The 11,941-nt window shown below is 43.3% G+C and overlaps 1 protein-coding gene across 1 annotated transcript; it reads right to left on the bottom strand.

The window, feature by feature from the left end:
* Positions 1-904: 904 nt before the first annotated feature.
* IL22RA2 (interleukin 22 receptor subunit alpha 2) lies at positions 905-4,773 on the bottom strand (the record flags this gene model as incomplete). Its single annotated transcript, XM_080615303.1, has 5 exons — positions 905-1,060; positions 1,477-1,646; positions 2,609-2,787; positions 3,639-3,789; positions 4,677-4,773. The coding sequence occupies 5 exons, from the start codon at positions 4,771-4,773 to the stop codon at positions 905-907; spliced, it is 753 nt and encodes a 250-aa protein (XP_080471429.1).
* Between the last annotated feature and the right edge of the window lie 7,168 nt (positions 4,774-11,941).

Genomic DNA, 11,941 nt, shown 5'->3' with positions numbered 1-11,941 from the left:
AGCCTAAACCCACTGAACAAGTATCAAGAGAGACCAACATTGTGCATCATATTATGAAGCAGAAGGAAGAAAATCTATGATAATTAGAATACTGAATTGAGAATAGAAATACAGGTTCAAACCTTAATGCTGCTCCAGTTTTTCTCCATCACCCCTAGGAAGGACCCAAATCTCAGCTTGCTAAGGCAAATGACACTGAAGTCAGCTTTGACTTAGGTCTTTATATACCCTGTGCCTTAGTATCTGGAAGGCAGAATTGATAGTAAATCTCTCTGCTGGGCATATGGTACATGAAGACAGCCCAGTGACACAGGTAAGTAAAGAAACAGATTTTTCAGACCAGCCAGTTGAGCTAGCTCTTGCATTTGGCCCATGGAAACTCATGAAATTTGATAACTGATTTATTTTTAAACACATCACGCTGCAAGAATGGCCATAAAAAGAGAGGATAGCCTCATCCAAATTAAATACGTCAGAACAATTCCTGAACAGGATTGAAGAGCTTGCATGAGAATTGCACTTTAATAAGGCATGAAGGCACTCGTTTTCCTAGTTAATTATTACTTGACAGCAGTAGAAACCAGTGAAAGCAATACTGTGTATAACTGTTTAAAGAAAGGGAAGCAGGAGGCATTTCTGAGGACCATGCCAGCACACAAATAATTATCCACACCATTCCTCTAATCTCCTTGGCCATATCATTCTTACTGGGCGTGAAACTAGCCGAGATGACATAAGAACTCTGGCTAATATTGTCATACGAGATGGCAGTTTTTATGCTACACTTTTCTTTCTCATTTTCGAGGGAAACTGCCTTTGGTGAGAGAGAACTCTTGACTCCCAGAGTCACCTCCAGTTTCAGCTGGTGATGAACCACTTACCTGTCGCAGAGGTGTTAGTTTTGTCACTGCAGCATGGTGCACTGCCTGCTGCTGTAGGCACTGCTGCGGTCCAGCATTGGCACATACGTTTTAGCCATGATGCAGTAGCTGACTCCAGGCCTCAAATCTTCTATCTTAATAACCTTGTGTTTTCCTTCATACACCAGGACCTTGTGTTGCTTCAGACAGAGCAGAGTAAAAACAGCCAGTCAAGCACATTTCCCTAGCAAGTGTGTTGTGAGTAAAGTTTGATAAGAATAGAGGATGCAGAGCAGTACATGAACTTGCACAATGTCAATAGCATTAGCAATTTATTGATTATTTTTAAAGAAAATTCCCCTCCTGTCCCAGTGTTTTAATCTATGTCTTAGAGTATGAAATACTAAGTTGAGGGAAAAAAATAAAGGGAGGAATTACAACTCAAATCAATCAAATTCAATTCCTGAAAAATAATCTACTTTGGTTTTAAATATTTGCACAGTCATCAATGTTCTCACTATCTCAGAAGACTATTTCAGCTGTAAAACAAGAATAGTGTGCTCATACTTTCCTGGCTTTTCAATGGTAAAGGGTTCATATTTGAATATGCACTTACCTTGTCTAGCAAGTTGTTAATTATGAAGACTTGATATAACAGATCATAATAATTTGTCATTGGTATCTTGCTGCCTCTCTTCCTTTTATAAGGAGAGCGTGGAGCCTGGAGCTTTAGTGTTATGGATTTGCTGCTGTGAACCACAGCTATCGTTGGAGGTCCTATCACAGCTAAGATGAAAAACCAAAGCTATGAACACAGTTATAGTTTATTAATAATGTTTCACAGGACACAATTTGAATATATTCAACAACTTACTGCCTTTGTTTATCAACAATGTATTATGCCGTATTCACTGTCAAAGTCCTTACTTCTTGGTGATTGTTGCTTGGGCTATTTTGGGGGTGAAGTTTCCCGTGTTTTAAATCTCTCTTTGAGCCAAACTTTTTGAAATCTCTTAATGCTGCACGTTGCTGACTGCAGGCTGGTCAAGGAAAATGCTTTGGATTCTTTGCCCTGATTTTCTCCCCTGCCCCTTGAGCCATCTGTACAGCAGGCTTAAGGTAGTTTGCACTTCAGGGCTGTGAAGTGCATTGACATTCACAATTCAATTTTGCACTGACCAGTGAGGGAAAACTGGTTAATTCATGGGGAACTTACTGGTAAGTATGCTGGTACTATTCAGTATTTTAACAGTCCTCCAATTTCTAACATACTATGGCATACTATGACTGTACTAACGAAAAGTTTTGTGCGTGTCCTTTCTAAATACACGGCAGTCAGGAAACACATAAATGTGAGAATGGTGGCCACACAGCTCTCAGTTCTCTTCTTTGTTTTCCCTTGAAGTAGAGAATATTTCCTTCTTTTCCATCTTGTGTCCAGTTCTTCTAGCAGCTCAGAAATGGCTGAAGAGAATTTGTGTAGTTCCATGAGGAAGAGGGTAGGTTAAAGGGAGCCAAGCACTGCTGATCCCCTAATTATTGATAAGTGGCTACTTATCCATAATTTGTTGGCTTTCAAGTGTTTATCACAACACTTCACTGAAGAGCTGTTGACTCGCAACTTCTTTGGGTACTGCTTTGTGGCTAGAAAAGGATTACTCATGTTTACAAATCGTGAACAGAAATTATATATTCCATGCCACAGAAAATCCAGTTACTTTCTCAGAGACCCGTATGATTGCACTCACTTTCTCTCCAGGGAGTGAATCTGCAGCTGAGGCTCCAGTTGGAATAGACGCCAGCCAATGCAGCTTTCACTCTGCCATAGTAAGGTTCTTGGACGTCAGAGGTCTCATTTGTTAGGTCACAAACATGGTTTTGAATCCCCCAGCAGTCAGCTTTGTTTTGCCATGTGCTCTGCCCATACCTATGGAGAAAGAAGAGGAAGGATGTAAGCTATAGCTATCGCTGACTGGGTCCACACAGATTTTTAACTGTCTGTTTTAACTTGGCAGTACTGACAAGCCTTCTCCTGTGGAAACTAACTCCCTTCAATTTGATGACAGGGAAGACTGATTTCAGGGGTGTTTGGGAGCTACTGGTGTCTGTCTTTTCTAAAAGAAGCCTAAATCAGAGATATGGGTCACCAGCCCTGTGGGAAGGCATTGCACACTTGCCCCACTGGAGAGGGGACCGCTTTGGCTTAACCAGTGTGCTCAGTGATGGGCAGAATCCCAGTTTCCACCAGCCAGCTTCTCAAAGGCAATAGTGATTTCTGGTGCCCACCATGGTAGCCAGGGACAGGAATGTACCTCTTGTGAGGACAAGTCTCTAGCACTGCCTCAAGTCTGCCACGTGAGGGACCATGTGGCACTGCTGTTGGTAAGGTGGGCCACCAAAATAGCTTAAATGTCCTATTGCAGAAGTACCTGACCTAGCTAGATCTGCTTCAGAAAGGCAGTTGGACCCAGTGACTTCCAGAAGTCCTCTGCAAACTACATTTTTCTGCAACTCTGCTGCAATGAGGATGCAGAGCATATTGCTGGAGGTGCTTGTTCCCTGCCTGCCTTGGTCCATTCATCTGCACCTTATGGGCTGTTGATAAGAGCAGCAACAACCGAGAGCTGGCAGCCAAGCAGGATGTGGACATCCCCCAGGTCATGGGATGTTCTCTCCAGTATGAGGAGAATATCTCGTGACACCTGGGAAATCCCTTTGATGTGTCAAGCATGGATGTGCCCCAGCCCAGCAGGAGGCTGGAGTTCCCCCTGTACTTACACTTTATACTGCACAAAGTAGACTGTGTCTCTTGCATCTCTGGCCCTCCCAGGCTGCCAATGCAAAGTGTTGTTGAAGTTTAAAGAATGAAACTCTACCTTCTGCGGCTTAATTGAATCTTGCAGGTCTTGGTTTTCCAAAACTAAAATTGCTGCAAATAATAAATGAGGAATGATAATGTATCACATTTGTTACAGACATGAGCCTTTGTACCTAAAGCAGCAGGTATTACTACTTATTTGGCTTATTTGGCTTTGTGGCATGTTCAAAACTGTCAAAATCACAGTGACCAGATCTAATAGTTACAGAACAAACACAATTAGTAATATGAAAAGGGCAATTTTATCTGGTTTGGTTTTGTGGAGTTTTTGCTTTTTAATATTTCCTCATTTTTCCCAGTGATTTTATTACTGTGAAAGATGCCTGATGGACATCCCAGGAAATAAGCCCTTCAGATCAGTTCACAAAGCCTGCAGTAAGGAACCCCATCAGTAGCTAAAGTTAAGTGCTCTTTCCTCCACATTTCAGCATTAACCTGCAGGGATTATAGCTGTATTGCCGCAGCTGTGTTTATCAGCTCTTGCCTAGTAAAAAATAACCTGAGATTCACTGCTTTTCCAGTCTGCACTACAAGAAAAAGCTGTCTGACAATTTCAAAGATAATCTGTTTTCAAACTGATGGTTACTAATGGCAAAATCAGTTAACAATCTCTTTAAAGTACCCAAATCCTAATGTTTTTTCTTTGTTTCATGACCCATATGACTGCATCTTTATCCCTGGCATATAACAGAATCAGGTATGACTTGTAGTAGTTGAACTGAAACTGGTAATACAAATACGAATAATTTTAATTCTCAACATGTTTGTTTTATCTGCATTTCAGAGCCTTGAAAGACAAAATAACAGACTGATTTGGAAATGACTGGAATTTTGAAACCGCTGAAAGATACAGAGATTTCTTGACTCATCCACAGATTCAGTAACAGACCCATAGTCCCCCACCCTACACAGGAAAAGAGCAGAAAGCCATTACTTACTAGCTATGTTCTCCTGAAGCAGGTGCATCAGTAAGCAGAGGGAGGAAAGCATGATCCCTCTCATCCTTAGGAGAGCAGTTCCATGACTAAAGAGCATCTCTCTCGTGGGCATGTCTCATGAGGAAGTAATTGTTAAACATTCCAGTTCCCCTTTCAGCAGTTCCCAAAATGCCTGGTTTGCTTTCTTTTAATTTAGCTAAGAAACATATGAGTTACTCTAAATCAAGCATCTGCAATTGTTCTTGCTTGGCAGCTGTGGTCACTCTGAAGTTTGGAACTAATTATGAAGAAAACCAGCATGGAAAAGGTCCTTTTTTTTATTTTTAGACACTAATTCCCAAACAATGTATGGCAATATTGCTTTATCCTGTAAATTTGTCGCACAAGATTGCTTGCTTGCCATGCTAAGATATTTATTCATTTATTTATGAGTTCTTTTTTTAGTCAGTCTATCTATCTATCTATCTATCTATCTATCTATCTATCAAATTTATGTTTCAGCTCCCTGGTCACTCCGAGCTGAAGAAGACAGGAAATTTTGCAGTAACCATGTAACAGACCTACCCATGGGATGTCACCTGATTTGTTGGCCTGTCTTAAAGGGATACGCAGACAGACACAGTTTGCAGCTGCATTTGCAGAAGGATGTCGTCTAGGAATACATAACTGGAGGAATGAAGGGCCATGAAGTTGCTGCCAGCTGTACTGCTGGACAGCATGTTCACATCATGCCGGCCACTGAAGAGGTGCTGGGAGAGTGGCACAGAACAGGGAGGCAAGCCCAGCCCATCAGTTCCAAGTGCCACTCTGTTGGACTGTCAGACTGCCAGGAGTCATATGCCTGACTGGTGCAAGCGCGCAACAACACTGCCTGCACAGATACTGACGTTCAGCACAGCTGTCCTCCAAATCCTGCCATTCAAATAGGTGCATCCCTGTGAGCCTGGCCCCAGAGCTGGGGATGCCCGGACTCCCTGATGAAAGCAATATTGCTTTGTATTTGTAAACGCTTTAATGCCACATGTGCACCTGCCTGGTGGGAGCCAGGTTTTCTGCTCTTGGAGTGCATGGAAAGCTCAGCCAAGTCGGTTGCTGGTGGAGAACATGGTGCCTCTGGTGGCAGCTGGGAGGCTGCTGACAGTCCTGCCTAGCCTTGCCCCTCACTCTTCCTTCCTCAAAAGATACCCACTACTGACATCCACATGTACTTTGCACTCATGCACCACTGCAGCTGGGCAAAAGTCAGGATGCATTCTCCTCCTGCAAGCTCGTGTTGACAAGCAAGAAGAGAACCTCCCAATTTTGTATGACATAGCGCAGCACCATGTAACAACACACAGCAAAGAAATAATGGACATGAAGCCTACCTGTCTGCAGCAACAGAAATTTGCTTATCATCTTTATTTTGGGAAAAGCTGCAGACAAAACACCTGTCAGGTCAAAAAAGTGCAAGTTCTGGTTCACATGAAGGTATTTTTTTTATTTAAAGGCATCTGGTTATACTCAGCATGCTAATTGGACATTATCTAGTCAAGAAGCTGTCTTTGGTCAGATACATGGGCATGGACTCTCAGTTTGGCATTATCCAAGCACCAAACCTGCAGCAGATATATTCAGACACTAGCTGTGTAGCTTTGAATAAACTACTTAACCCCATTAAGGGAATTAAAGAAATGAAAATTAAAACCACAAAAACCCCACAACGGAGGTAGAAGGCAGAAAGGCCACCCTGCCATCACCAACTGGGAATTCTTCATCTATCCATTTCCCAACACATTTTCAAAATTCAGTGACCTTTAAGTAGTTCCCCACACCAAATGCAATTAGAATTTCATCACATTATATGAGCTCAAGTGCGGGAATAGGGAACTTTTATAAACCAATTACGAGACTAAAAGGTCATCAAAGTTTAGTCATAGGTTGTGTATTTGCTTACTTGAATTGTACCAACACACCTTCCCATACTCCACGTAACAGCCCATTGTAAGGAGCTGTAGTGTGGAGCTTTGCCAGAATTGCTGTTAATGGTGGCTCCTCCTACAAATGCAGAGCTGAAGGCCAGCCCACCCAGCGCTGATGGGTTTCACTCGGAAAAGGCAGCTTGGCCATGTGGTGAAGCAGGGAAAGAAATGCCTATCCCATGGAAAAACTCAGGGTTTCCACATGCCGCACTCTGATAGCTCTTTATCTGCAGCTGGGTTCGGCACTCTGAGGTAATCAGTAACTCTTTACATAGTTCTTGTGATTATTGAAACAGCCACTGGTAATCCCCAGGTTACTAGCATCATAACATTGTCCCACTCATCAGCTTCAATCATGTTTCTTCAGTGCTTTGTATGGTAAAGATAGTTGCAGTCAAACAAGTACCTGCTACACACACACATATACAGACATGTTCATACATCTTGAGTTTCACAGAATCTATGTATTGTACATTTAAAAATGAAAACAATAGAGGAACACTACAGATGATGTGCATTGCAATGCTATGTAAAATATGAATCAGAACTTTCAAAATACAATTTTTTTTAAGAATACTCTGAAAAGTACTTTATGAAAAGATGGAAAATTAAAATGTATTACTTTCCACAGCAAAGTCCACATAGGTAGCATACACTGAAGTACCTTTTTGATCCAAACCTTTGTGAAAAAGCAGTACTGATGTTTCAGTGAACTGACATAGAACTGTGGGCATGCGAATTTTCTGTTCCTGGAATAAAAACCTATCTGAATGTTGGGTAAGCAGATATCTTTCTCTTGAGGGTTGGATATTGCTACACAGAGGTGAAAGTCAAGTACATTCTTGCTGGAAGCTGCCTGACTCATCCAATCTGATAGCACCACCTCATTGGTTTTGGTGGTTTGTGTTTTTTCTTTTTTTCCCTTGAACAAGCTGTTGCTCATCCACGGGAGGAGAAAATTTAACCCTGGATCTGCTTCTGCAGAACCACCTTTGGCTTTTCAGGTGTCAGTCTCTCATGTTTGCAGTGGATGTGAGGGTGGGTTTCGCTTCCACACCTGAATGAGGGTGTGGGAAGATGAAGGAAGGGGAGAAACTCCCAAAGCACATAGAGATTACTTTTAGTAACTGGCAGGGGCCAGACAAGTCTCTCTCATGTGTGTCACTTCACGCAAACTGACAATAAAAAATGGGTGGTTCATATAATTCTGGACTGAAAGACTATTCTCAGTTGAAGACATAGTTTCCAGTCTCTTGTAAGAAGACAGCATGGACTCACAGAAAAGCCTGTCTTAAGAGGGGCTCTAGAGGTCATCCTGTGCAGCCTAGTGCTCAGAGCAGGGCTAATGGCAGTTCTATCCCTCACTTAACCACTTTCAGCATGAGTTTTTCCGCCACATGTCGAAGTGGGATCCCCCCACTGTAACTTCTGACAGCTGCTCTTTGTGCTTTGATTGGGGGCTTTGAAGAAAAGTCTCTTTTCTGCCAATGTTTGTATCACTGGCAACTGCAATTAGATCCCCTCCCCAGTCACTGCCTCTCCCAGCTGAAGGGACCCAGCTCCTGGTGTGTTGTGTGGCAGGATAGCCCTTCGTCAGCTCAGTGGGGACTGGCAAAATGACTACACACAGGGAAAAAACTACAACACAGGAGAGAAAAAGAAATAAAACCACAGAAAACCCCCTCAGCCAGGCAGGAGGGACTTTCTGGATTCTTTTCCCTGCCCTTCAGGGAAGAGACATTGCATCACATGGGTTCTTACACAGAAGTTTCTGGGGAAGCAAGCCTAACTTTCACTGCACAGTACATGCCTGCACTGCTTCCTGCCCGCAAGTACAAACTGTTTGACTCTCACTGTTAAAGTTGGGTCAACATTTTAAAGATTACGATTAGAAACTCCCAATGCCATGCTACACCTTGATAGCATGGCATTGGAACATACTAAAGATGAAGATCTGCTGAAGTCTCGCTGTGTAACAAGTCTTTATTTGCACATACAATATTTATTTAATGATGTACAAGATGCTGAATTGTACCAGGAAGTTAGTAACCAAGCTAGCATTCATTAGGAACTATAGATAATACCAACCCCCAAAACAGCTCAAAGCCTGTTATCTAAATGGCAAGATTCCTAAAAGTTGTCAGGTTTTCTCATTTGCAAAGCCCTGTGATTTTTTTTTTTTCCCCTGCCACTAAGGAGCGCTGTAATTTGTTTAAGCCCATTGAGAAAAGAGCCACTTTTCCTTATCTTTTGGGTCCCTCACCAAATAATATGCAGGTGATTTGATGATGAAAATCCTACCAGTTTAGAGACACATAGAATTAATATGCTGGAACTAACAGAATCAATATGGGATTAGTATCCTGGGCTGCATCAAAGTGAATGTGGCCAGCAGGTTGACGAAGGCGATTCTCCCTATCCGCTCTCATGAGATCCCACCTGCAGTGCCGCATTCAGCTCTGGGGCTCCCAACACAGGGTACATGGACCTGTTGGAGTGAACCCAGAGGAGACCACAAAGATGATCAGAGGGCTGGAGCACCTCTGCTATGAAGACAGGCTGAAAGAGTTGTGGATGTTTAGCCTGGAGAAGAGAAGGCTCCAGAGAGACCTTAGAGCAGCTTCCAGTACCTAAAGGGGGCCTACAAGAAATCTGGAGAGGGACTTTTTACAAGGGCATGCAGTGACAAGTCTGGCTTTAAACTGCAAGAGAGAAGACTTAGATTAGACATTAGGAATAAATTCTTCACTCTGAGAGTGGCGAGGCCCTGGCACAGGTTGCCCAGAGAAGCTGTGGCTGCCTCATCCCTGGCAGTGTTCAAGGCCTGGTTGGATGGGGCTTTAAGCAACCTGGTCTAGTGGAAGATGTCCTGCCTGTGGCAGTGGTGGTTGGAATTAGATATTTAAGGTCTCTTCCAATCCAAACCATTCTATGAATAATCCATAGTTTGTTGGTTTTGCTTAGGTAATCTTAATAGTAAAAGTGCCAGGTGATCACTTAGCCAGCAGAAGCCACAGGTAAGCCTAGAGAAGTAGGACACAGACATCACTCATGCTTTCTTGGTCCACTTACTAACTTAAAGAAAGGAAGGCTCAAAGCTTGATAGTGCCGATGCTTGCTCTCTCCAACACACCGCCACCAAACGCAGCTGAGGCAATGCCTGGAGTATTACCAGTGTGGCTGGGATACAACCCACGCATTCATTTTGTTGTAGGCGGTGTTTGGAACTCTCCATGCCTGATCACTGAAGCCCCGTCCAGCCCAGCCCACAGATCACGCTGGGCTGACTCACCACACAGCACAAGAAGGGTGGAAGGCCGGCAGGCATGTGTTGGGGGAAGAGACGGAAGGAACTAGGATGCCTAATTCCATATCTGTCATCAAAGCCTGGGCTGCACAAGGAGCAAGCACTTCTGGTATGTCCTGGTTTAGCAGTAGCAGTCAGTTTTTCTCCTTCTTAGTAGCTGGTGCAGCGCTGTGGTTTTGACTTTCAGCCTGGGAATAATACTGATAAAGCCGATGTTTTCAGTTGCTGGTCAGAATGTTTACCCTGACCAAGGACTTTGTGAGTCTCATGCTCTGCCAGGGAGGAGGAGAAGCCGAGAGGAAGCAGGGACAGGACACCTGACCCAAACTAGCCAAAGAGGTATTCTGTAACACAGCACATCATGCCCAGGATGTAACTGTGAGTTCCCAGAAGGGCTGGAACGCTGCGGGGTGGGGGGTGAGGTACCGGTCGGTGAGCGGTTGTATTCTCTTCCCTTGTTATTTCCTTTATCATTATTATTATTAGTGGTAGCAGTAGTGATTTGTGTTATACCTTAGTTATTAAACTGTTCTTATCTCAACCCGTGGGAGTTGCATTCTTTCGATTCTCCTCCGTGTCCCTCCAGGACAGGAGGGAAGAAAGGTTGGGGGGGAAGTAGACGGCGTGGTTCTAATTTACGGGCTGGGCTTAAACTACGACATGGTAGCTACCTCGTGCAATAAGACCTGGAAAGATGCACGCTCCAGATAGCCCTGGCTAGGGAAAAAACAAAACCTAAGAAACTGCATTTCACTCATCTCTTCTGCAAATGGAAGTCCGTAATTGTCACACTCACCAGCCTGTGGCTCAGTTCTGTGGTTGTGTTTCAAATTCTCAGTATCATTTCTGTATCATTCAAGGGGCACAAACTCCAGAACAGGGCTCTATTCTAACAACAGTCTTCACCACCACCATCTCCAAATTACAATTGAGTTTGTAAACGTACTGTAGCTTTATGAGCTGTTTTTTTCAATCCAATGTCTCAGATCTCAGGAATTCACCATGATGATCTTCATGAAGATCTTCAGGAATCACCATGCTGAGCATTTTAGGACATATTTCTCTGCGCTCAGTGTGACTGGGTTTCACACTTCTCAGAGGTGTTAGTTTCAAGTTTACACCAATGTGACCATTTCAGCAGAAAAATTTAGATCACCTTCTGATACTTACTTGACAAAAAGCTTTGTTCCGTGTTCTTTTTCTTACAGGAGATGAACTTTGGTGCATCTCAAGTAAAATTGATAGTTTTGCTGCACACCCTGGAAGCAGCAGGTCAAGTAATTCTCAGCAATTAATCACGCAAATTTGCAGCGTTTCATTCCAATTTCTATTCAGAGCTGGGCAGGGGGCAACAGAAACTATACTAACACCTGATACAAGGCCAGAGTGATTCCTCGGATGAACAAACATGGAAGAAGGAACTAAGGAATGGCAAAGGTGCCCTCTAGCCACTCAAGCAAGCTTCTGCAACCCTTCTTTACCTGTTAGAATCCCACGTTTAATCACATCTGCAGCAGGTTGCAATCATGGCTGTTGTTGTCCCAGGCCTCAACTCTTCCAAATCTCACAGCAGAAACCACCCACCCCTACATACAGTTCCCATCTTCTGGGATGGGACTGCACATGCCATCCACCCTTCCTATAATTAAATCAGCTGCTGTTAGCTCGCAAAAAGACCCCAACCCACCAAAACACTGAAAACATAACACAAAACCATCATACCCCAAAACAAAATACAACATATTAGATTTTTATTCTTTCCCTTTGTGTTTTTTGTTGTTTAAGCAACCCTTCAGAGTCTGCACTGTTCAACAGACTTTGGCACAGGAAAAGCGCCAGATCAGACTTGACATTGCTTACTGCTCTACTGCATGCATGCTGCAAGTATTTTGACAACTGCAGGATTAATTTTCCAGAAGACATAGCGAGCTGCCTGGCAGAAGAAACAGGTTTGCTTGCTCATCACTTGCTCTGCGTGTAATGCAAGTCCTCTTTTA

The sequence above is a fragment of the Psittacula echo genome (assembly GCF_963264785.1).
Source record: "Psittacula echo genome assembly, chromosome: 4".
Lineage (NCBI taxonomy): Eukaryota > Metazoa > Chordata > Aves > Psittaciformes > Psittacidae > Psittacula > Psittacula echo.
This window is presented reverse-complemented; position numbering and strand designations above follow the sequence as displayed.